The following is a 22,500-nucleotide window of genomic DNA, read 5'->3' as shown; positions in this document are numbered from 1 at the left end:
GAGAAAAAAAAACATATTTAAGCTTATTATTGGCAAGAAATCCAACTGTGCATATATACTTACTATACTATATATGTGTATAGTTTCTAAGGTGGAGTCAGCGATTTTAGAGAACGCTCGTCTGTAAACTGGTATGTAAACAAAGGGTATGTGAACATAGGGGGCCCACTGTAGCTAGCAACATGCCCGTTTACAGAGTCTAGACTGTCTATTAACACCTTCTTTTTCAGCGCACACAGTACAGACAGGTAGCGGATCATGAGGAGATATTCACTGACAAGCTTTCTCCAGAATCACTGACTGCACCTTTAAGTCCCCTCATATCTACTTTTCAAAATATTATAAATGTATTGCTCACCTCCTCTGCAGCGTAATGCTTCCTAGCCAGCAGAGCTTTGTGTTGATAATATAATATAATATATATATAATAATGTGTATGTGTAGATCCAACCAGAGACCTCGTGGTTACTGGGAGGAGGAACCAGAGACCTCATGGTTACTGGGAGGAGGAACCAGAGACCTCATGGTTACTGGGAGGAGGAACCAGAGACCTCATGGTTACTGGGAGGAGGAACCAGAGACCTCATGGTTACTGGGAGGAGGAACCAGAGACCTCATGGTTACTGGGAGAAGGAACCAGAGACCTCATGGTTACTGGGAGGAGGAACCAGAGACCTCATGGTTACTGGGAGGAGGAACCAGAGACCTCATGGTTACTGGGAGGAACCAGAGACCTCATGTTTACTGGGAGGAGGAACCAGAGACCTCATGGTTACTGGGAGAAGGAACCAGAGACCTCATGGTTACTGGGAGGAGGAACCAGAGACCTCATGGTTACTGGGAGGAGGAACCAGAGACCTCATGGTTACTGGGAGGAACCAGAGACCTCATGGTTACTGGGAGGAGGAACCAGAGACCTCATGGTTACTGGGAGGAACCAGAGACCTGATGGTTACTGGGAGGAGGAACCAGAGACCTCCTGGTTACTGGGAGGAGGAACCAGATACCTCCTGGTTACTGGGAGGAGGAACCAGAGACCTCATGGTTACTGGGAGGAGGAACCAGAGACCTCATGGTTACTGGGAGGAGGAACCAGAGACCTCATGGTTACAGGGTGGAACCAGAGACCTCATGGTTACTGGGAGGAGGAACCAGAGACCTCATGGTTACTGGGAGGAGGAACCAGAGACCTCATGGTTACTGGGAGGAACCAGAGACCTCATGGTTACTGGGAGGAGGAACCAGAGACCTCATGGTTACTGGGAGGAACCAGAGACCTCATGGTTACTGGGAGGAGGAACCAGAGACCTCATGGTTACTGGGAGGAGGAACCAGAGACCTCATGGTTACTGGGAGGAACCAGAGACCTCATGGTTACTGGGAGGAGGAACCAGAGACCTCATGGTTACTGGGAGGAACCAGAGACCTCATGGTTACTGGGAGGAGGAACCAGAGACCTCATGGTTACTGGGAGGAGGAACCAGAGACCTCATGGTTACTGGGAGGAGGAACCAGATACCTCATAGTTACTGGGAGGAACCAGAGACCTCATGGTTACTGGTCGGCCACCTTTCCTCTAGGCCATCCTACCACCCATGTACCGTATATCTCATGCTCATATACTAATGTGTATATGTAGTTTGTAAGGCTGTATAGTATTATAATGTGACTGTATATCTCTGTCTCTCACCTCCTCAGCAGCGTAGTGCTTGCGGGCCAGCAGAGCTTTCCCCAGCTCGATGCAGGACGTGAAGCTGTCGTTACGGGCATCGATCTCCGCCTTGATGCCCTGGTGGTTGTTCATCAGAAGCTCCACTGAAGACACGTCCCTGAACGCACCATTTAAAATCAATATTATACACCACGCTACTACTGATAATATTGTCCCTGAATGCAACACAGACAACTTTTATATATATTTTATACAGTTACTCAGTTACTACTCTTGTTTTTTCTCTTCATAGGCATGTGTTTGAGTAGAATGAACATTTTGATTTTATAATATAAACTACTGACGACATTTCTCCCAAATTCAAAATTAAAATATTGTCATTTAGAGCATTTTCATTAAGTAATGTAGAGATGAAGATTTAAGAAAAATCCAGACTGGTCTCTTCATTTATTCCGGGGCTGTATATTATCCCTACGTCCCTTACCATAAACCCATTAGTCCCCTATGCCAATATTTTACCGAGCCAACTCCAGGGATAGACAATGACCATTTGTTATTTTACAAATCATTTTCCGAGTCTACATATATCATGTACAATAAATGTTTATTAAAGTTCACTTCAAATTTTTCTTAAAATGGTATCTATGCATTTATCATTAGAAAGGCTCTAAATGATAATATTTTAATGTGGAATTGTGTAAAAATGTAGATAGTTTGACACTTAAAATGACTTCCATTAAGTGCATTCAACCATGAAGGTACAAACTCAGAACAACAGGAAACACTTAAGGACTATAGCTTCAAATAACACACACACACACACACACACTTACACACACCCCCTCCCCCCCCACACACACACACCTACACACACACACACACACCCACACACACACACACACACACCCCCCCACACACACCTACACACACACACAGACAGACAGACAGACAGACAGACAGACAGACAGACAGACAGACAGACAGACAGACAGACAGACAGACACAGTTTTTTTTGGTTTACCGTGGCTTCTCCTGTGCCTCTATCAGTCTGATCACATCTTCCATCCAGAGCATCAGGTCTCTCACCAAACTGAAGAACCTGAACTTATCTCCGGTGTCGTGGAGCCTCACTCTCCGGCCCTCAGCTGCTTCTAGGAGGTTCTTCCAAGCCTCCAACACCTTAAAGAAAGGCATATGACAGACAGCAACACATTAAACTAAATACCTTCATATCCTTTAAACCTGCAGTGTGTAGAATGTTTGGTTTTATTTCCTAGCAGACTTTGTAGAAAATAATTATAATATCCATAAGTACGTTTAATTTAGTGCATAATAGCTGATTTTTTTTTTTAGAATTATTATTTTTTCCCCTTAGAAAGGGTCTCATATATGTCCATATTTCTCCATACCTTGGACCAAGGCATTGGCGCCGCCATGTTGGAAGCGTCATGGTTGGAATGTCATCAGGTGCATTGTTTAGAATTGTTCTTGTCCTTGAAGGCCACTGTAGCTTCTGTTATTATTCTAAAGGGGTGGGGTTACCCAGGGAGCGTTGCATTCTAGAACTTTGTAGAACTGTCTTGATGATGTCATATTACACACTGCACCTTTAAGACCACAGGCTGGATTCTGACTGAAAAATTATGACTTTAAAGCTTTAGTGTGTAACTTTTTTCTTATAAAATGAATGTCGGTTTCATTCAAGCCATCGCCAAAAATGAGTTGACACAAAGTTGATTAAGCCTATTATCAGCTCCACAAAACTCTCTCTGTATTTCTCAGTATGGCAGCTTTTACAAACTGGTGTCGTTCCCCCTGACACTGGTGCAGGAGCTCAGAAAAATCCCAAGAAGAGCCCAAGAAATGTTTCAGTTGTTGATTCTACTGCTAAGAAAAAAAAACCTGGACGTACAGCAGAAGGTATAAAATCAGTTTTAGGGAGATATGATTTATTATTGCAAAAACATAAATCTACTTTATTGAAGAGTATTGTGTGTGTGTGTGTGTGTGTGTGTGTGTGTGTGTGTGGGCGGGGGGGGGGGGGGGCATAGCAGGCTTGGGAGGGGTGGGGGGGGGTAGATTAACGGGAAATAAGCAAGTAAAAAAACAATGCATTCAACTGTTCAGATCACAGGGGGCAAAGCACCAAACACATATCAGGAGAGAAATATTTCAACCTTAATCCTAGTTTACTTATTTTAAAAATTGAAATTCTTAGACATTATTAGATGTTAGTCGTTACATTTGTCAGCTAAAACAGACATTGGCCATTTAATTTGTTATATCTTGATATAAATCCCCGTTGAAATATTAAAATGGGGCGACTGTGGCTCAGGTGGTAGAGCGGGTCGGCCGATGATCAAAGGGTTGGAGGTTCGATCCCTGCCCTGCCACCTGTGTCATAGTTGTTGTGTCCTTGGGCAAGACACTTCACCCACCTTGCCTCGTGTGAATGTCGATAGTTAGCCTGCTGCTATCGGTGTATGAATGTGTGTGTGAATGGTAACGTGGGAAAGGAAAACAGGTCTCCCTTGTAAAAGAGTCTTCGGACTCAATGGGATTTACCTGTATAAATAAAGGTTAAAAAAAAATATAAAAATAAAAAAAATAATATTGGGTTAGAGCATTTTATCTTCATCAACCCCTAACCTTCATGTTTCCTCATCTCCACCAGACCGACTTGTTTGCAGAATGACTCTTTCACACTCAGTCATAATTTAGATCTTTTAACAAGGTCAATTTAAAAATATACACAGCTCTGGAAAACATTAAGAGACCAGTCTGGATTTTTCTTCAATCTTCATCTCTACATTACTTAATGAAAATGCTCTAAATGACAATATTTTGGGGGGAATTTGGTAGAAATGTCGTCGGTAGTTTATATCATAAAACCAAAATGTTCATTCTACTCAAACATATGCCTATAAATAGTAAAACGAGAGACACTGAACATTTGGAGTGGTCTCTTCATTTTTTCCAGAGCTGTATTTTAATATAGGTGAAAGAATATGTAAATTAAAAGTCCATGCACGTTTTCAATATTTGCAGTTTTTCATTTTAAAATCTCAGATGTTTGCACAAATAAATATCTAAAATAATAAAGATTGGGTTGATTGTAACTGGTTTGATCATACCACCAACCAACCAAACAAGTAAGAGGCCTCGTCAGACAATGAGGCTGTATTGTACTTTCACCCATTTAATTATTTTTTCCAGCCATTCTACATCTACGTCTAAATGTTTCGATTGTTGTGTCTCTCTATCAGCTTGTTGTGTATTTGATGTATTTGCACATTGTATATTGTGTATGTTTTGATGTTTTTGTTTTGCATCTGTTTGACTCGATATAATTGTAAATGGTCACACACACACACACACACATCTCAATTGATGTTCGAATTCCTCTGTGATTTTTCTCTACTTATGACATCTATTGCAGCATGTCCGTCCTGGGAGAGGGATCCCTTACTCTGTCGACTCTCCCTGAGATTTCTTAATTTTTTTTTTTTAATCCTGGTAAAGGGTTTTTTACTGGGAGTTTTTTCTCAGCCGAGCTAAGGGTGTAAGGGCAGGGTGTCATGTTGTATCATATTGTATGAAATGTAAAGCCCACTGAGACAAATGTATTTGTGATTTTGGACTATACAAATAAAACTGATTTGATTTGATTCTAGAGTATAAATAAAGGTAAAATTAAAAAAATTAAAAAAATTAAATATCAGGGGTTAATCCACACCTATGGAATGTACTCCAGCCAATCAGAATAGAGTATTCACAAAGACTATGCTATTATAAGATGTATTGAACTTTCATCTTCATGCAACAGTGGCTTGATTTTACTAATCTTAAAGTTAAACACTTAAAGCCCTACTTCACCGGTGGGAACATGAAGGTGTATTGAACTCTGAGATCCTATTTAGTATAAATGTGCAAAACATTTTAGAAATCGGTTCATCCTAGCCTGAGAAAAGGCATCACACCTGTGCAAAATGTAGGGTTAGACAGTGAGACCATAAAACACTCTTTCTGCCTTTTCTCAGCCTAGGATGAACCGATTTCTGAGATTTTTGCACATTTATACTACATAGGATCTCAGAGTTCAATACACCTTCATATCTCCACCGGTGAAGTAGGTCTTTAACTACTTTATAAAGACATCGACACTTAGACATTGTTATATAATAAAAGTTGATGGAAACATTGCCGCGGACAGGCTGAAAGCAGCGATATTTTTTAAATATTTTTTGCCAGCTATCAAGCACCTATGTTTAAGCAAATGGGAACAAAACTATTTGTAAGCACCGCTGACATATTCAAATGCACCTACAGTTAGTTAGGGAGGGACTATAGGACTAAATACTTATTGTAATATTAGCACTGACTGAGCAGACCCAAAGTTAATTTGCAAAATACTTGTAGCAGTAAATGGGTGGAGTTGTCATGCAGTAGAAATTATCAATCATAAAAACAGTTTTATATATGTATTTCTTAAAGGCCTACTTCACCGGTTTGAATATGAAGGTGTATTGAATTCTGAGATCCTATGTAGTATAAATGTGCTAAAAAAAATTGAAATCGGTTCATCCTAGCCTGAGAAAAGGCAGAAAGAGTGTTTTTTTTAACCCTATATTTCTCTTTCTGTGATGTCACGAGAAAGAGAAATATAGGGTTAAAAAAACACTCTTTCTGCCTATTCTCAGGCTAGGATGAACCGATTTCAATTTTTTTCGCACATTTATACTACATAGGATCTCAGAATTCAATACACCTTCATATTCAAACCGGTGAAGTAGGCCTTTAAGAATTCACCCACATTAGGAGGTTAAGGGACAAACTCTAGAAGTATTTGCAAATCACTGTAGTCTGTTGACTGAGACTAGGGGGCCGGGGAAATACCTAAAATGTCGCTAAAGCAGAGATCCTGTAAAACACTTGTTGTCAAAAATAATTTTCGTGCAAAAATCAATGAATATTTCTTTATGATCCGTTGAGAAAAAAAATCAAGTTAATACACAGCCTAAGCTCTGTAATGCTAAGGGCGTAATACACAGCCTAAGCTCTGTAATGCTAAGGGCGTAATGCTAGAAAAGGTGGGCACCCTTTGTTTGCATACCAGTTTACAGAGCCTAGGCTGTGTCTTAAAAACCAGATTTCTTTTTCAGCGCACACACAGTACAGACAGGTAGTGGATCATGAGGAGATATTCACTGATTTTGACCAAAAAGTGATTTCGACAACAAGCGTTCTCCAGAATCACTGACTACACCTTTAGTCAACATTTTAGTCTATACGTTACAAACTGCAGCCAAAATGAGCGCTGATGCAAAGCCGATGTTTTTTTTGTTGTTGGGGCAAACGTAATCTCACCTGTTCCTTTCTCCTCTGCGTGGAACAGGGGAATACACATACAGGGAACGGTCAAAACACACACGCCATCACAAAACATGTTTAAAAAAATTATTTAAAAAAAACACTCACTGATTTAAAATAACCAACAGTCAAGAGACCAGAAGATTATAGTGGAGCAGATAAGTGCGTCAATCTTTCAATATGTGATAGCAGGCTCCATGGGTCACTTGACAAGAAAATTGTCCGAGACAAAAAAAATAAAAAAAATAATGTTTGTTATGTATGTAAAAACCCTATATTTCTATGTGAAGTGATAATGGAACGTGATGTAACTTTTTACTTGGGCATATATTGTGACATTTGTATTTCTTTTTGTCATACGTAAAAGTAGGAAATGTTTAATGAAACAGAATAGAATGTAAATACTCCTCTGACCAGAGGATGGGGGAGGACCATAGGGTCACAGGAAGTAATAGGGGGAAGGACCTTATATGGCCATACAGTAGCAAGGAGTAGAGGGAGGGGGCTACCGGGGTTCCCCCAAACAGCTGTGCCTTTTTCACTCCTCCTTCCCCCAAGTCTCATTGGTTTTCAGTTCACTATATAAGAGCCTGTTTTGAAGCAGGACAAGGCTTTTTGGGAGATGATAAGGCTTTTTGATGCTTTTTTGAGGCTTCTTTGGGCCGCTTTTTTTGTGTGTTACTCTCTGTTCCAGCAGACTCTATCTGTCCCTTTAACCATGGAAGCAGAAGAAAAACTTAGAAAAACTTTGTGAGTCCAAAATACTCCAAAGTACTTAGAGGCAAAGTCTTTTAAAAACACATCTGTGAACCTCTTGACACTAAGAATGACTTGATCAAGAATTTTTTAGAACTAGAAAAACGGACTGAGATGCGGGGGGTTAGATGGACATTAATGGTTATATGGAGCCTTTAGCCAACGGGACTTGTACACGCTAGTGTGTAACGCCATGTGTATAATGTCTGTTTAACTCACTGTAATTTCTGCAAGGAAATAGACGGATATTGATGGTCATATGGAGCCTTTAGCCAACGGGACTTGTATACGCTAGTGTGTACCGCCATGTTGTACAATTTCTGTCTAACTCCTTGTAATTCATGATGTTTAATAGCTCGGGGAATGATATGTACAGGCACGTAAGTGTTTGGATATTGTTTCAAGAGTTACAACAAATTTAGAAACGAGAACCAAGTCAAACTAACTCTATTAAATGAGTTATAGGCATATACCCTCTTTTCTTTTCCTTTCTTGTCCATTTTATGTATTATCTATACTCTCTTGTATTTTGTAAATAAAATCCCTTAAATGTTGAAAGCCTCAGTTGTGAATTAGTTTATAACTGGAACAGAAGGACCTTAGGTATAGTGTTTTTTCTTCAAAGAGATGGTTTGTCCCCGGGGAGGTAAGTTCAGTATGATTCTACACGACGGCACATTACTGATTTAAAACACACACAACTTCATACAACTAACTTCTCTGTAAAGAGAGAATATGTTGATACACCTAATCTTTAAACTAAAAGAATAGGTCATAAATACCTTCCCAGATTAAACTAGATGTTTATATTCTGAAAATAGTATATTTGTTCTATTTTATTAGGAGGGTGGGTTACAAAATAAGTTTCTAATAACTTATACACAATATTGAAACCTTCCGTGAACACGGGAGAAGGATTTTCTGATAACAATATTAGAAAAGGTTTATAGTTTAGCGGAGGTCGACCTTATTATAAGTAGAGGTGACTCTGATAAAATAGGGATTTTTAAACACAGTGTTATATATTGAACATTGTACTTTATTTAGACGTAAAACTCAGGTTAGTCTAGAGGGTAAATGCCACGCTTTTAAACAAGGAGGCCGGGGTTCGCGTCTCTTACAGGGGATTATGGTGAGCGGAGAGTTTTCTTTATAGAGGAATGATAGACAATTAAAGCATTGTGCCACAAGTTGGTTACCAGGAGTTTGAGAGGACATAACTCATAGACTTTTGATAATAGCTTTTCATTTAGATTAGACCTGTATAGTCGAAATCGTAATATGGCGCCCAATTTCGCGGGGCTCGAGTTAGATTGTTAGTTTCATATAACTGTGTATTATAGTACAAGGGATAGAGAAATAACTTTCTTCCGAGCTTAAAATACAAGGACCTGAAACTCCCGTGATGGATAGAGTCTTTTTCAACCGGCGAAAACAAGCCGAGGAAATAATTGAAGTCTGCCAGAAGGAATAAAAATACGACGTGTCTCCAATTTGCGTTTAATTTCCTTTAATAAAAATATAACGCACGAACCAGCACCATTGGAGATTACGTTTTTTGTTTCTTCTGCTTTACTTAAATCTAGTAACTAATACACTGGACAGGAGGCTATTTGGTCTTCCTCTAAAAACTCGGCCGGCTTTCTTATGTAAAGTAGGAATCGTCTGTTTAAAATGGGGAGATTAAAACTGTTTAGGTAAGATGTTATAGACTAGGTTCAGTAAAAAAGCGCTTTCTGATTGAGATAAAACTCAAAGTAGACAGAAAGGGATTTAGTAGATAGTTCAATTGTTTCTGCGTACTAAGTTTAGGTGTTACAAGTACTTGTGGTTATTAGTTTGTAATAATCGAAGCCAGGCGGTAGGATATATTTAAAAAGATAAGTATATAATACCTCCCCTTTCTCACTGGAATCGAAAAAGGCGATGTCCAGAACAGGTGAAAGTCCAGTTAATCTGATCAAATTAGTGTACGACTCAGGGATCCAAGAAAGGAATTAAAAGGCTTGTTACCACCATATATAGTAAAGGTGTTTCACTTTTACTCACCTGTCATTTGTTTTTTAGTGGCTAGATTGTAGCTTACTTTACAATTAAGGATGGATGCGGTTTAACTCTGTTGTATACAGGAACAGAGAGAGAGAGCCTATACGGCCTCCACAAGAGGAGAGAGCAACCTCTTTAAGAATTTTTTCTTACACGAAACAATAGTAGATTTTAAAGTTTCTCACTATTTTAATGGTACACATAGATTTACATGTTAAACTATTAGGATCAATGCCCGATGAAAACCATTGTGGTATAGTAGCCTAATTTATTTTCTAAATAGGGACTTTTGAGAGGGTAATTCTTCCTTTTCTCCTCCATTTCGCGTCCATTTCACGTCTTGGTGTGAAAAAAGGCTGTGAGTGCAGCACTTTGGGAAATCAAAATGGAGTCTGCATCCAGGGAGTCATAAAATGGGGGAGCAGAGGTGACAGCCATTTCACCAGGGTTTTCTAAATTGTCAGGGAAAAAAAGCAATTCTAGACTACAGTGAGAAAGCTTTGAGTGCTCAAAATCAACTTTCGACAAATATGGGGTAAAATAGTCTTATACGAGTAAGTTATTGAGTCCATCCGTTGATAAGATGGGGAAACAGGTGCTCTCTGTGTTTTTAACATTTAACAAACTCTTACATTTTGTAAACGGGACAGCCACGGCTCTCACTTTAAATAGTGCGCTCTATGTTACCACCGAAAAGTTAGCGACTGCGTGCAAACGGGGCATTTCCTTTGCGCCTTCACATTAAAAAGCATGATTAATAGCAAATGTAAGTAGGCTTTTATTTTGAAGCAGATAAAAACAGGAATATAGTTTTTCACATGAAGCGCACTAGATAGGCTATAGCAGCATGTCTTCTGTTTTAGTGGATTTAAAAATGGTAAAAATAGACAAAGCTTTTCATTTACACTATTACTTGCTGAGCTCACACTAAAAACCTCATGAACGTTAGTGGGAGTCTTTCAGGCATTTATTTTCATTAAACATTCGTAGAGAAAGGAAAATGGTTTTTCAGAGCAAAGAGAAGAGACACAATGAGTCAGCAGTATAGAAACCGTTTGAAATCAGCGCAGTAGAACTACTCGCAAAATATTCACAGACAATCTTTGTCATTTAGCCTACAAAGGTGAAGTAATCTATTTAATATAGGTTTAAGGTTTTATGGTTTGGGTTTTCAATGAGAGAAATAGATGTTCTAAAAATGATTGTTAAAGCAGTCAGACAGGATAGTCTATTGGTAACCGAGAAATGGCTAGAAAACTTTTGAGTTTACATCAAGAGTAAGAAAATGCACACACCTGAGTGACCATTGAAATGGCCTCGATAAGTTACTCTGGTGCACAAACTTTGTAGAACTTACTGGACACATATAACATGTGGTTCATTTTAAAAGAGAACTTTGTTCTCATTCCGAAATGCACATACAACACCAGAGTTAAAAGAGTCAACACTGTGTTTGGTTGATGAGTTAAAGATACAACTGAGAATACTCCTTTGAGAAATTAAATAAAGTGGAGACACCTTATCTCATTCTTCCTTGATTCAGTGTTGAACCCTTTTTAGCTCAATATACATTACACAATGCCGTGTGGAATATTGTCTGCCCCGGGGACCGATTTCTTATTTTTATTTTATTTAGATGTTTAATACATTTGTTCTGGTCTCGGAGTGTAAAGAGGAGAAGTAGACCGTGGGTATAAAAACTGTTACAGGTTCCCACAGACCGTGCCTGAGAATTCACACCTCAGAGGAAATACAGGAAACCATAGTAGCCCTAAAAGTAGTGGCCTTAGTTTATGGTACTATCCTTCCTTCCTTCTACACACTCTGAGCTTACCTTTGAAGACACAGCTGGTGCGTGTGCTCTTTGAGTTTAAAACTTTAACAAGTTGCCTTTACTTTAGTATAGTCAAGTGTGTTCTTTCTTTTTATCTTAGTCTGTTTATAGAATCACAGTCTTTTCTATCGTAGAAAGTTTTTTTTTTACTCAGCTATTTTTTGTTTTTTAGAAAGGATTGGACTGGTAACCTTGTTTTTGCGGTTTTGGTTGGAGTTTAGAAAACATATGGGCAGTTTACCTTCTTCGGGCCAAAAACTCATTATGAGGTTGGCCGGAGCACCCGTTAATCTTTATTTTTGCCAGTCCAATCTTTCCCTTTTGTTTAATTCAAGATATGACAGGAAAAAACGTAGGGGGTTATTGTTTAGCACGGGTCAATTTTGAGATTTGTGTCTATTCTGGCTTCCACGGCATGTATTCTTTCATATTAATGTGAAAGAAGGGACCAAAAATAAGCGTTTTAAATGTTTATTTCTTACTATATGTTTTAATTTTATTTTTTATTTTTTCCTGGCGTCTGAGTTTTGCTCCAAGGTTTTGCCAAAAGTGAGCATTTTAACGTAACATACAGCAGCGCGACCGCTGTCTGACTCTTAATAACCATGGTACTGTTAGAAAGCTCTGTATCTCAAGTATAATCTTATCGAATCAAAATATGGACATTTGCTTTTGATTAGTAACAAATAGTGAAAGTGTGAGGAGTGATTTGGTACAGTGAGCGCAACCTGTTTGACTGGTGCGCGTATTGATTTGATTCGCCAGAAGGCATCACGTGACCTGCTTTGGTTGCCGCGGGTAGTTTCAAAATCACAAAATAAAATGGTAAAAAACGCCGAAAATATTCCAAACTAACACAAAATAAAGACTGATTTATGTGGATACGGACATTAGATGATTGCCTTTTGAAGGGGAGAAGTGTTAAAGACATGTAAATTATTCTGATCGATCACGGCGGAGAGATACAGTCTAATAGAGCATGAGAGGGGGAGAGGGAGGGGAGAGTGCTGCGGCTACAGCCACAGTGGCTCATAAGGAATGTATCATGTTTTAATTAGCGTGTGGATGAAAATGTTTGTTATGCCATAGCATAGTTTATATGTTAAGCAGCGGTGTTGAGGGGTATGGTCCTAATTCACTAAATTATTGTAGATAAAATCGGTGATTACCAGTAGAATTCACGTTTTTATTTTTATTTTTTATTTTTTTTCACGACAGTTTTCTCTGATCAAGTTTTCTCAATATTCCGAGTCTGAATAAAATGTCTCGGCTTCCAAACCACTGGCATCTACTAGACTTCTCAGTGTCATTCATTGCCCTATTTTAAGAGGTTTTTACACAAACATTTGTTTATATATTGTTAGTCTGATTTATGAGACATTTTCCTCCTAAAAACATGCCAACGGTGCATTTCTAAAACATAGGCTTACATAGTATTTTTTGATTTATTAAATACAAAGAAATTGTGTCCGAAATCTGTGGTGTAAAATCTTTAAAGACTAATATGTGGTAAACATAAATTAAATTTCTAAAATCTGGCTTCATCCAACATCTGGATTCTTTAGTTTAAAAGACAGGGAAAAATCCCTATTCACTTGGGGTGATTCGCCTTAATTAAAGATGTGTGTCTTTGGGAGAATAAGTTATTATGTTTGTTTTACCTTAGTGGTTAAGACATGATTATAACGTGTTAGCTTTTAGTTTTTATTTTCAGTGCATGTCTGGAATAGACATTCAGAAACCTGCAATCTTTTGCATCTCTCAACTCTTTTGAAATCAAATCTGAGGGCTTGTCTGAGTGTCTTTTGACTAGGTGTTTTTATTCTATTTATTTTTTATTTTTAAAATGGATGAATACATAAATGATAAAAGGATTATACCGGTAATATTAGTTTCACTGTTACTTTTATTTTCATTTTCATTTTATTTACTACTGAAATTGTGAGTGATTTGCTCATTTCTATTGTTCTCTATTATAGAAGATTTTAGTTTTGCTACTTGATATTATGTGAGTACCCTATGAATATAGCATACGAGCATAACACCAGTTTCTATCTTTATTTTTATCTTTATTTTATTGATGGATTACTTAAGTTTGATTTGATACTTTTCTTTTAGTTTTCGATGGTGAGACATTCTCACTCTCCTTATGACAGATGGCTGTAGTGCATTAGGCTCTCTATATTCCAATACGAATCAATAGGATCCTTTCTAAAAGCCCTAAATACAACTTTATCAGCAGCCTTAGTTGATGAATTGCATTTTCCTCTTACATAGCCTATTATATCACAACCATAGACTCTTAGTCTGCAGAAGAAGTTGGGAGACTTTTGGGCCTACTAGACCTCTGACACATAGGCGTGACTTGATAGCTACGTCTCAGGCTGTGACACCTCCAAACCTGACCATCTCCTGTTCCATCTGGGTGAACTACACCATGTCTCCTGGTGGGGAAGAATCGTTCACTTGCTGAGTGCTGTGTTCCATGGCACTCCTAACAGTCGGTGGGGGCCATCAACTCTATCCTGCTGTGGCGTCATTCTTGTCATGCAGTGGGCATTTCTGCATCTGCCTGTCTTCCTGCGCTCTCAACTGGGCGCGACAAGTCTTCTATGATGTGGGCCAGGGGCAGGTGTACTATTCTAAGATCAGAAGTTCTGGGGACTGTTGGGAAGATGTCCTTTATGCTAAGCTTGGAGAAGATACCAAAGTGTGTAAACCTGGAGACAAGGGTTGCCATCTTGCATATTGAGCAGACACTCAAAAACTGACTAATCTACATACTCTGTGATTGAAGAAAGGGCTCAAAAGGCCTAAAAGACTCTTTTTAAAGTTACGATCGTCGTGGGACTGTGTTTTTTAAATTTTTTGGACATTACAAATTATGAACTTTTGATTCTACTGTCTGATGAACTCTTTACTCTGAATGGTGTCAGGATGTCATGGTTTTCTTACAGGTATACTCTAATGTGTTCTGCTAAATGTTTCTTCATCTGTACGGTTGGGTCATGGTTGTATTAGCCTATATAACTGAGGAGAGTTTTTTAGTATTGTGTAGGCCTATATCCTTTGAGGTTGCTTATATTATCTTTAGTTTTTTTATTTGAATAGGTTTTTGGTAATCCGTCACTTACTTATTTTAATTTCTTGATCTGGTGTTGTGTTTATGCTCTCTGAATTGGGTTTTATCGTTATGAATATTATAATTACTATATTATTACGTTTATGCTTTTCCTCTTTGTAGATCCTTTTTCTGGATAGTGTATTCTATTTTATGCTTGTGATTTAAGGCAATTTTCTATGGATCAGTTTAGAAAAAGAAAAACGTTTTTTTTGTTATTTCTATTTTGATTTGTATTATGAGGGTGTTTGATGTCCCGTTGAATATTTACAAGTAATAAGTTTCATGAGAGGGTGAAGTGATAATGGAACGTGATGTAACTTTTTACTTGGGCATATATTGTGACATTTGTATTTCTTTTTGTCATACGTAAAAGTAGGAAATGTTTAATGAAACAGAATAGAATGTAAATACTCCTCTGACCAGAGGATGGGGGAGGACCATAGGGTCACAGGAAGTAATAGGGGGAAGGACCTTATATGGCCATACAGTAGCAAGGAGTAGAGGGAGGGGGCTACCGGGGTTCCCCCAAACAGCTGTGCCTTTTTCACTCCTCCTTCCCCCAAGTCTCATTGGTTTTCAGTTCACTATATAAGAGCCTGTTTTGAAGCAGGACAAGGCTTTTTGGGAGATGATAAGGCTTTTTGATGCTTTTTTGAGGCTTCTTTGGGCCGCTTTTTTTGTGTGTTACTCTCTGTTCCAGCAGACTCTATCTGTCCCTTTAACCATGGAAGCAGAAGAAAAACTTAGAAAAACTTTGTGAGTCCAAAATACTCCAAAGTACTTAGAGGCAAAGTCTTTTAAAAACACATCTGTGAACCTCTTGACACTAAGAATGACTTGATCAAGAATTTTTTAGAACTAGAAAAACGGACTGAGATGCGGGGGGTTAGATGGACATTAATGGTTATATGGAGCCTTTAGCCAACGGGACTTGTACACGCTAGTGTGTAACGCCATGTGTATAATGTCTGTTTAACTCACTGTAATTTCTGCAAGGAAATAGACGGATATTGATGGTCATATGGAGCCTTTAGCCAACGGGACTTGTATACGCTAGTGTGTACCGCCATGTTGTACAATTTCTGTCTAACTCCTTGTAATTCATGATGTTTAATAGCTCGGGGAATGATATGTACAGGCACGTAAGTGTTTGGATATTGTTTCAAGAGTTACAACAAATTTAGAAACGAGAACCAAGTCAAACTAACTCTATTAAATGAGTTATAGGCATATACCCTCTTTTCTTTTCCTTTCTTGTCCATTTTATGTATTATCTATACTCTCTTGTATTTTGTAAATAAAATCCCTTAAATGTTGAAAGCCTCAGTTGTGAATTAGTTTATAACTGGAACAGAAGGACCTTAGGTATAGTGTTTTTTCTTCAAAGAGATGGTTTGTCCCCGGGGAGGTAAGTTCAGTATGATTCTACACGACGGCACATTACTGATTTAAAACACACACAACTTCATACAACTAACTTCTCTGTAAAGAGAGAATATGTTGATACACCTAATCTTTAAACTAAAAGAATAGGTCATAAATACCTTCCCAGATTAAACTAGATGTTTATATTCTGAAAATAGTATATTTGTTCTATTTTATTAGGAGGGTGGGTTACAAAATAAGTTTCTAATAACTTATACACAATATTGAAACCTTCCGTGAACACGGGAGAAGGATTTTCTGATAACAATATTAGAAAAGGTTTATAGTTTAGCGGAGGTCGACCTTATTATAAGTAGAGGTGACTCTGATAAAATAGGGATTTTTAAACACAGTGTTATATATTGAACATTGTACTTTATTTAGACGTAAAACTCAGGTTAGTCTAGAGGGTAAATGCCACGCTTTTAAACAAGGAGGCCGGGGTTCGCGTCTCTTACAGGGGATTATGGTGAGCGGAGAGTTTTCTTTATAGAGGAATGATAGACAATTAAAGCATTGTGCCACAAGTTGGTTACCAGGAGTTTGAGAGGACATAACTCATAGACTTTTGATAATAGCTTTTCATTTAGATTAGACCTGTATAGTCGAAATCGTAATAATGAATGAATGAATGAATGAATTTTTATTATTGTGTCATGTCCAAACAAGGACCCATCCTCTTCGGGATTATAAGACACCAACAACCGTATCAAATTCAAATGATAACTTCCTGTAAATGGTGATCACATTTCACAGTAGGACAACAAGGAAACAAGGAAACAGACGCCAAGAAAAGAAAAGAAAAGAAAAGAAAAGAAAAGAAAAGCAAACATAAAGATCTCATTTATAAGTGTGTTTTGTTCTCTTGGCCCAGGCCTTCTCCAGATAGCCAGCAAGGGCAAATACCTTAAAGTCAAAGAGCCTATTCTATGAGAATTATTTCAAATTCACAATTTCAAATGTTTCAGACAATTTTCTTGTCAAGTGACCCATGGAGACTCATGCTCAGGCCAATGTTCACGCTTGTATCATCAACTGAAAGGTTCTGACCAAAATAAGCACTTAACTGCTCCACTACTTGAGGGAACTTAGAATTTAGATTTCTTAGCGTTCACCAACATTCAAATTTTTTTTTAAAATGTCTGTCGCAGATTTCGATTTTTTTTGAGAGACTTCGAAGAAAACATATTTGCAAAAAGACAAATGTACGGAATCAAGATAGATCTTTGATAAATAAATCAACAACTGTTTCATCCTAGAAAAACCCTGTTGTCATATGGAGAACATAAAATGAGGCAAAATAATGTCTACAAATTTAACAAAATAAAATATAAAGATTCCTTTCGGGAGCTGGAAAAATTCACTTCACAACAAAAACAATGTGTAAAACTGGGATTTAAACTGTTATCATAATGTGAGGAGACCATACCATGGTGTTTCCAGTATTTTGACCATGCCCTGTACGATTGTATAACCTTAACCTTAGTGTTTCATTATGAATAAAATCACTTTTCATGATTTTTAAGAAATAGCCGTTGAAATTTTGGCACCGTTTTTATCGACTTCACACAAGCGAAATATTCATCTTAATCAAGATCACACCATTTGACCCCCTAATCCATCACCTATAAAGTAATACTATAAACATATGACAACAAACAATGCAAAGTTAGTGCAGGAGCGTTGCAGCATGCACAAATAAAAGAGTAGTTTATAGTGAAATCAGTAACATCAGTGCTGTGTCCAATTCATTTTCAATTCAATCAGTAAGAGACATAGCCAAAAACGAAACGTTTGCGAATGTCCTGGCCAAAACTTGCCGGGAGGTTGCATTTATGTCTCGCGAACGTCTGGCGAGCGCCGCACGAACGGAATGTCAGTCTAATTTTTGTCTCAAATCAGTCGCAATTTAGTTTCATATGTCACCAAACCCTCGCAAAGTTGTCTCACACTTCTCACACTTTCTGAGTCGCGGAAACTAAATTGAGAAGGGTGGCGCGACGCGTTGGAGACACCTGCGACCACTCTGAGACTATTTTGAGACTAGATTTGTCGCACACATTTTATGAACATGTTCAAAATTCATGCGACAGGACTGCGCGGCTCTGCGACTCATGCGAGGAAATTTAAGACCCCCGCAAACGTTTGGAGACAGTTTAGAGACTCCCTCGCGAATTCAGTCTCCAACTTGTCGCAAACAGTCGCAGCCCAGTGAGATAGGGGCTTAAAGGCCTACTTCACCGGTTTGAATATGAAGGTGTATTGAATTCTGAGATCCTATGTAGTATAAATGTGCAAAAAAAATTAAAATTTGTTTATCCTAGCCTGAGAAAAGGCAGAAAGAGTGTTTTTTTAACCCTATATTTCTCTTTCTCGTGACATCACAGAAAGAGAAATAGGGTTAAAAAAAACGTACTTTGTAAATATTACTGTGATGTCACAGTAAAAGACATCACAGTAATATTTACAAAGTAAGTTTTTTTTAACCCTATATTTCTCTTTCTGTGATGTCACGAGAAAGAGAAATATAGGGTTAAAAAAAACACTCTTTCTGCCTTTTCTCAGGCTAGGATGAACCGATTTCAATTTTTGTCGCACATTTATACTACATAGGATCTCAGAATTCAATACAGCTTCATATTCAAACCGGTGAAGTAGGCCTTTAACTGACTGAGCTCATATGTATGTCTGCATGTCTCACCTCTCCTTCTCTCTTCTGAATGTCGTCAGCTTTGTCCCCAGCGTACGCAGCCTGCAGACGCACCGCATCCTCTTGCAGCTGACGCACCTGAAATACACACAGAGGAGAAACACTGTTTAAAGGGGCACTGTGTAACATTTTAAAGGGACACTGTGTAACATTTTAAAGGGGCACTGTGTAACATTTTAAAGGGACACTGTGTAACATTTTAAGTAATTTATTAGCTAAAATCAATATCTTTAATCATAAATATGTCCTCATTGGTGTAAAATCACCTCTGGCAATAATCCGAATTATCCTCCTGAGTGGAGAATTACAAATATTAATATTACATTTTGGACATTGAGCAGGCAAGTCTTATGGAGGCATCCATGTTGGTTGGAATGTCATCAGGTGCATTGTTTAGAATTTAGAATTGTTCTTGTCCTTGAAGGCCACTGTAGCTTCTGTTATTATTGAAAAGGGGCGGAGTTAACCAGGGAGCGTTGTATTCTAGAACTTTCTTGATGATGTCATATTACACAGTGCCCCTTTAAACCAATCAATGCTGGTTCAATTTTGAGATTTTTGTCTATATTCTATGCATAAAACCTGTGGACAATAACCTCCAATAAGTTGCTTTAAGGCAGGTAAAACACTGGTCAATTTTGAGATTTGTGTTATCTTCCATAACATGTCTTCTTTCATACTAGTATAAATAAAAAGGTCCAACATGTACATTCAGGTGTTTATTTGACTAAACCTTGTCTGTTTGCGTCTGTATATTTCTCCTATACAACCATCTTTAACGGACATTATCTCAACATTAGATTTCTTCAATACTCTGAACCAAAAAAATCTCAACTTCTAAAGCACTTACATCAACTGAACTTTCCATAATCATTCTCAGCACTATTCTAAAGATAACTACATAAGCATTTCGGTAACACTTTATAATAACTATCCGTTGTAACTCGTTAATAGATCATTAGTAAACTCTTAATTAATGATTATTAATGATTTGTTAAGTGTTTGTTAGCAGTTTGTTAAGGATTTATAACAATGGTAGATAGTTAATAGCTTAATAATTGAATCAGTTCATCTGGGAGGTAATCCGAGATACCGACGAGGCTGAAATAGGCTATAGACTATACACAGTGCATGGGCAACTGAGGGCAGCCCCATTTTCAAATATTTTTAAATAAACTCAATACACACTGTGCATGCCATGGACTTGAACGTGACGTGATCAGTTAATCTCGGATTGCCTCCCAGATGAACTGATTCAATTATTAAGATATTAACTATCTACCATTGTTATAAATCCTTAACAAACTGCTAACAAACACTTAACAAATCATTAATAATCATTAATTAAGAGTTTACTAATGATCTATTAACGAGTTACAACGGATAGTTATTATAAAGTGTTACCAGCATTTCTTCATACGTTGTAAATTGTCTGATTTACGAGACATTTTTTTTTCATCGCCCGTACCTGCGTCCCAAGCGCTTGGATATCATGTTCAAACGTTGTATGCATCCTCTGCAGGGTCTCGACAGTATTCTGATCTCTGCCCAGCTCTTCCGGAAGCTTCTTGTGTTTGTCCAGAATACGGTGCAGGATTTCCTTCGCGTCGTGGTAGAACTTGTGCAGCTCGAAAGAGGCGGCGAGTATCTGCGTGCGAGTTTCTACGAGAGTCACAATCAGAAAAAAAAAATTATTTATCCCAAGAAGAAGGGCAATTTAGTTTGCAGTTCCAGTTTGCAGTAAAACATAATTTAAATTAGTTTCATGTATTTTAATCTTGCCCCTGTAAAGCACTTTGAATGGCCTTGTGTCTGCCAAACTCTACCTGTAACTGTTTTAATTAGGCTATATTGTACTTTCCCCCATTTCATTTTAATTGCTGCCACTCTTCACCACTGTGTAAATGTTTCAATTGTTTTTCTCTTCACCTGTTGTTGTGTATTTGATGTATTGACATTGAATATTGTTTATGTATTGTTGTTTTTCCTTTGAATCTGTTTGAACTTGACGTCATTGTAAATGAGGGTCACCCCTCAATTGGTCTCTGGAGGATAAATAAAAGTTAAATAAATAAATAAGTGTCTGAATTGTGCTATATAAATAAACTTGCCTTGTCTTGCTTAAATAAATACTATAAAAAGCAGTACAAGGTAGAAAAAAAAATATCATAAATCAACAGCAGTCCAACACAGAAATTCAACTCGCATTCATTTCAACTCAACCTGTCAGTAAACAACCTCTCAGCTACACTGCTGTGCTCTCCACTGCTCCTGACTGTGGTGATCATTCAGTAACCTGATGGCTGCAGGAATAATAACGTCATTTGTTTTCTTTCTTTCTATCTTCTTTGTGAAGTAATAAAAAACATAATTTTTGCTTATTGTATTTTCATGCTTTTCATTTTGTTTACGTATTGTTTTGATATGTCTGAAATAAATTCAATTCAATTCAATTCAATTCAATAAATGATATCTTAATACTATCTTTATTTATATAGCACCTTTAAACCTGCAGTGTGTAGAATTTTGGGTTTTATTTCCTAGCAGATTTTGTAGAAAATAATAATAATAATATCCATAAGTACGTTTAATTTAGTGCACAATAGCTGAATTCTTTTTTTAGAATTATTATTTTTTTCCTTAGAAAGGGTCTCATATATGTCCATATTTCTCCATACTTTGGACCAAGGGAGGGGGAGGGGGGAGCGGGGAGGGTGTTGGGTGTTGGGTATGTATTGTATGTGTTTACTTATTCTGTTTGGTTTTTTGTCCATAAGTAAAAAAGTATAAAACCACTAAAATAAAATAAAAGTTAAAAAAAAAATAATAAAGAGACTAAAAAGACGTGAGTACAGTACCTATGAGCTCCAGCAGGTCGGCCCAGGCCTCGTTCAAACCATCTCTCTCTCTCTCTCTCTCTCTCTCCTCCCCCCCTCTCTCTCTCTCTCCCTCTCCCTCCCTCTCTCTCTCTCTCCTTCCCCCCTCCCTATCTCTCTCTCTCTCTCTCTCTCTCTCTCTCTCTCTCTCTCTCTCTCTCTCCTTCCCCCCCTCCCTTCCTCCCTCTCTCTCTCTCCTTCCCCCCTCCCTTCCTCCCTCTCTCTCTCTCTCTCTCCTTCCCCCCTCCCTTCCTCCCTCTCTCTCTCCCAATGTAATCTATGTAAAAAAGACATTGAGGAAGAGAATAAAAAGACGTGTGAGTACCTATGAGCTCCAGCAGGTCGGCCCAGGCTTCGTTCAAACCGTCCTTCCACTCTGCGATGGTCGCCGCGTCGCCGTGGCCACTGTTGATGAGGTCGTCCGCTTGGCGATTCACGCCGTCAACGCGCTCCTGACCGATGGTGCCGGTGTCACGGGCAAACTCACGGAAACGCTCCTGCAGCATCTGGAAAGGACGGAGAGGATTTTTAGAGATTTAACTTAGAGATATTTGTCTATTTAGCTATTTACCATGACGTATTTCTTTATATAATTTCGGGAGGCAATGTTAAGCTTAATAAGGCGAGACACTGCAGGTAAGAAGAATTTTTTTTCAATTACTGGTCAATTTTTTTGAGATAATTGCC

The 22,500-nt window shown here is 38.1% G+C and overlaps 1 protein-coding gene across 1 annotated transcript in view; it reads right to left on the bottom strand.

Moving 5' to 3' along the window:
* LOC307257519 (spectrin beta chain, non-erythrocytic 1-like) overlaps window positions 1-22,500 on the bottom strand; it is a gene marked incomplete at its 5' end in the record, with an annotated part of 66,372 nt that overhangs the window by 14,564 nt on the left and 29,308 nt on the right. Inside the window, 6 exons of the mRNA XM_080036781.1 lie at window positions 1,691-1,829; window positions 2,694-2,851; window positions 18,929-19,015; window positions 20,406-20,599; window positions 22,139-22,319; window positions 22,385-22,443. Of these exons, the coding sequence (XP_079892907.1) occupies window positions 1,691-1,829; window positions 2,694-2,851; window positions 18,929-19,015; window positions 20,406-20,599; window positions 22,139-22,319; window positions 22,385-22,443 (818 nt within the window). The remainder of the gene's footprint in view (window positions 1-1,690; window positions 1,830-2,693; window positions 2,852-18,928; window positions 19,016-20,405; window positions 20,600-22,138; window positions 22,320-22,384; window positions 22,444-22,500) is intronic.

Source organism: Ammodytes marinus (assembly GCF_949987685.1).
Source record: "Ammodytes marinus genome assembly, chromosome: 11".
Classification (NCBI taxonomy): Eukaryota; Metazoa; Chordata; class Actinopteri; order Uranoscopiformes; family Ammodytidae; genus Ammodytes; species Ammodytes marinus.
The sequence above is the reverse complement of the archived record's forward strand: the minus strand, read 5'-3'. Positions and strand labels throughout refer to the sequence as shown.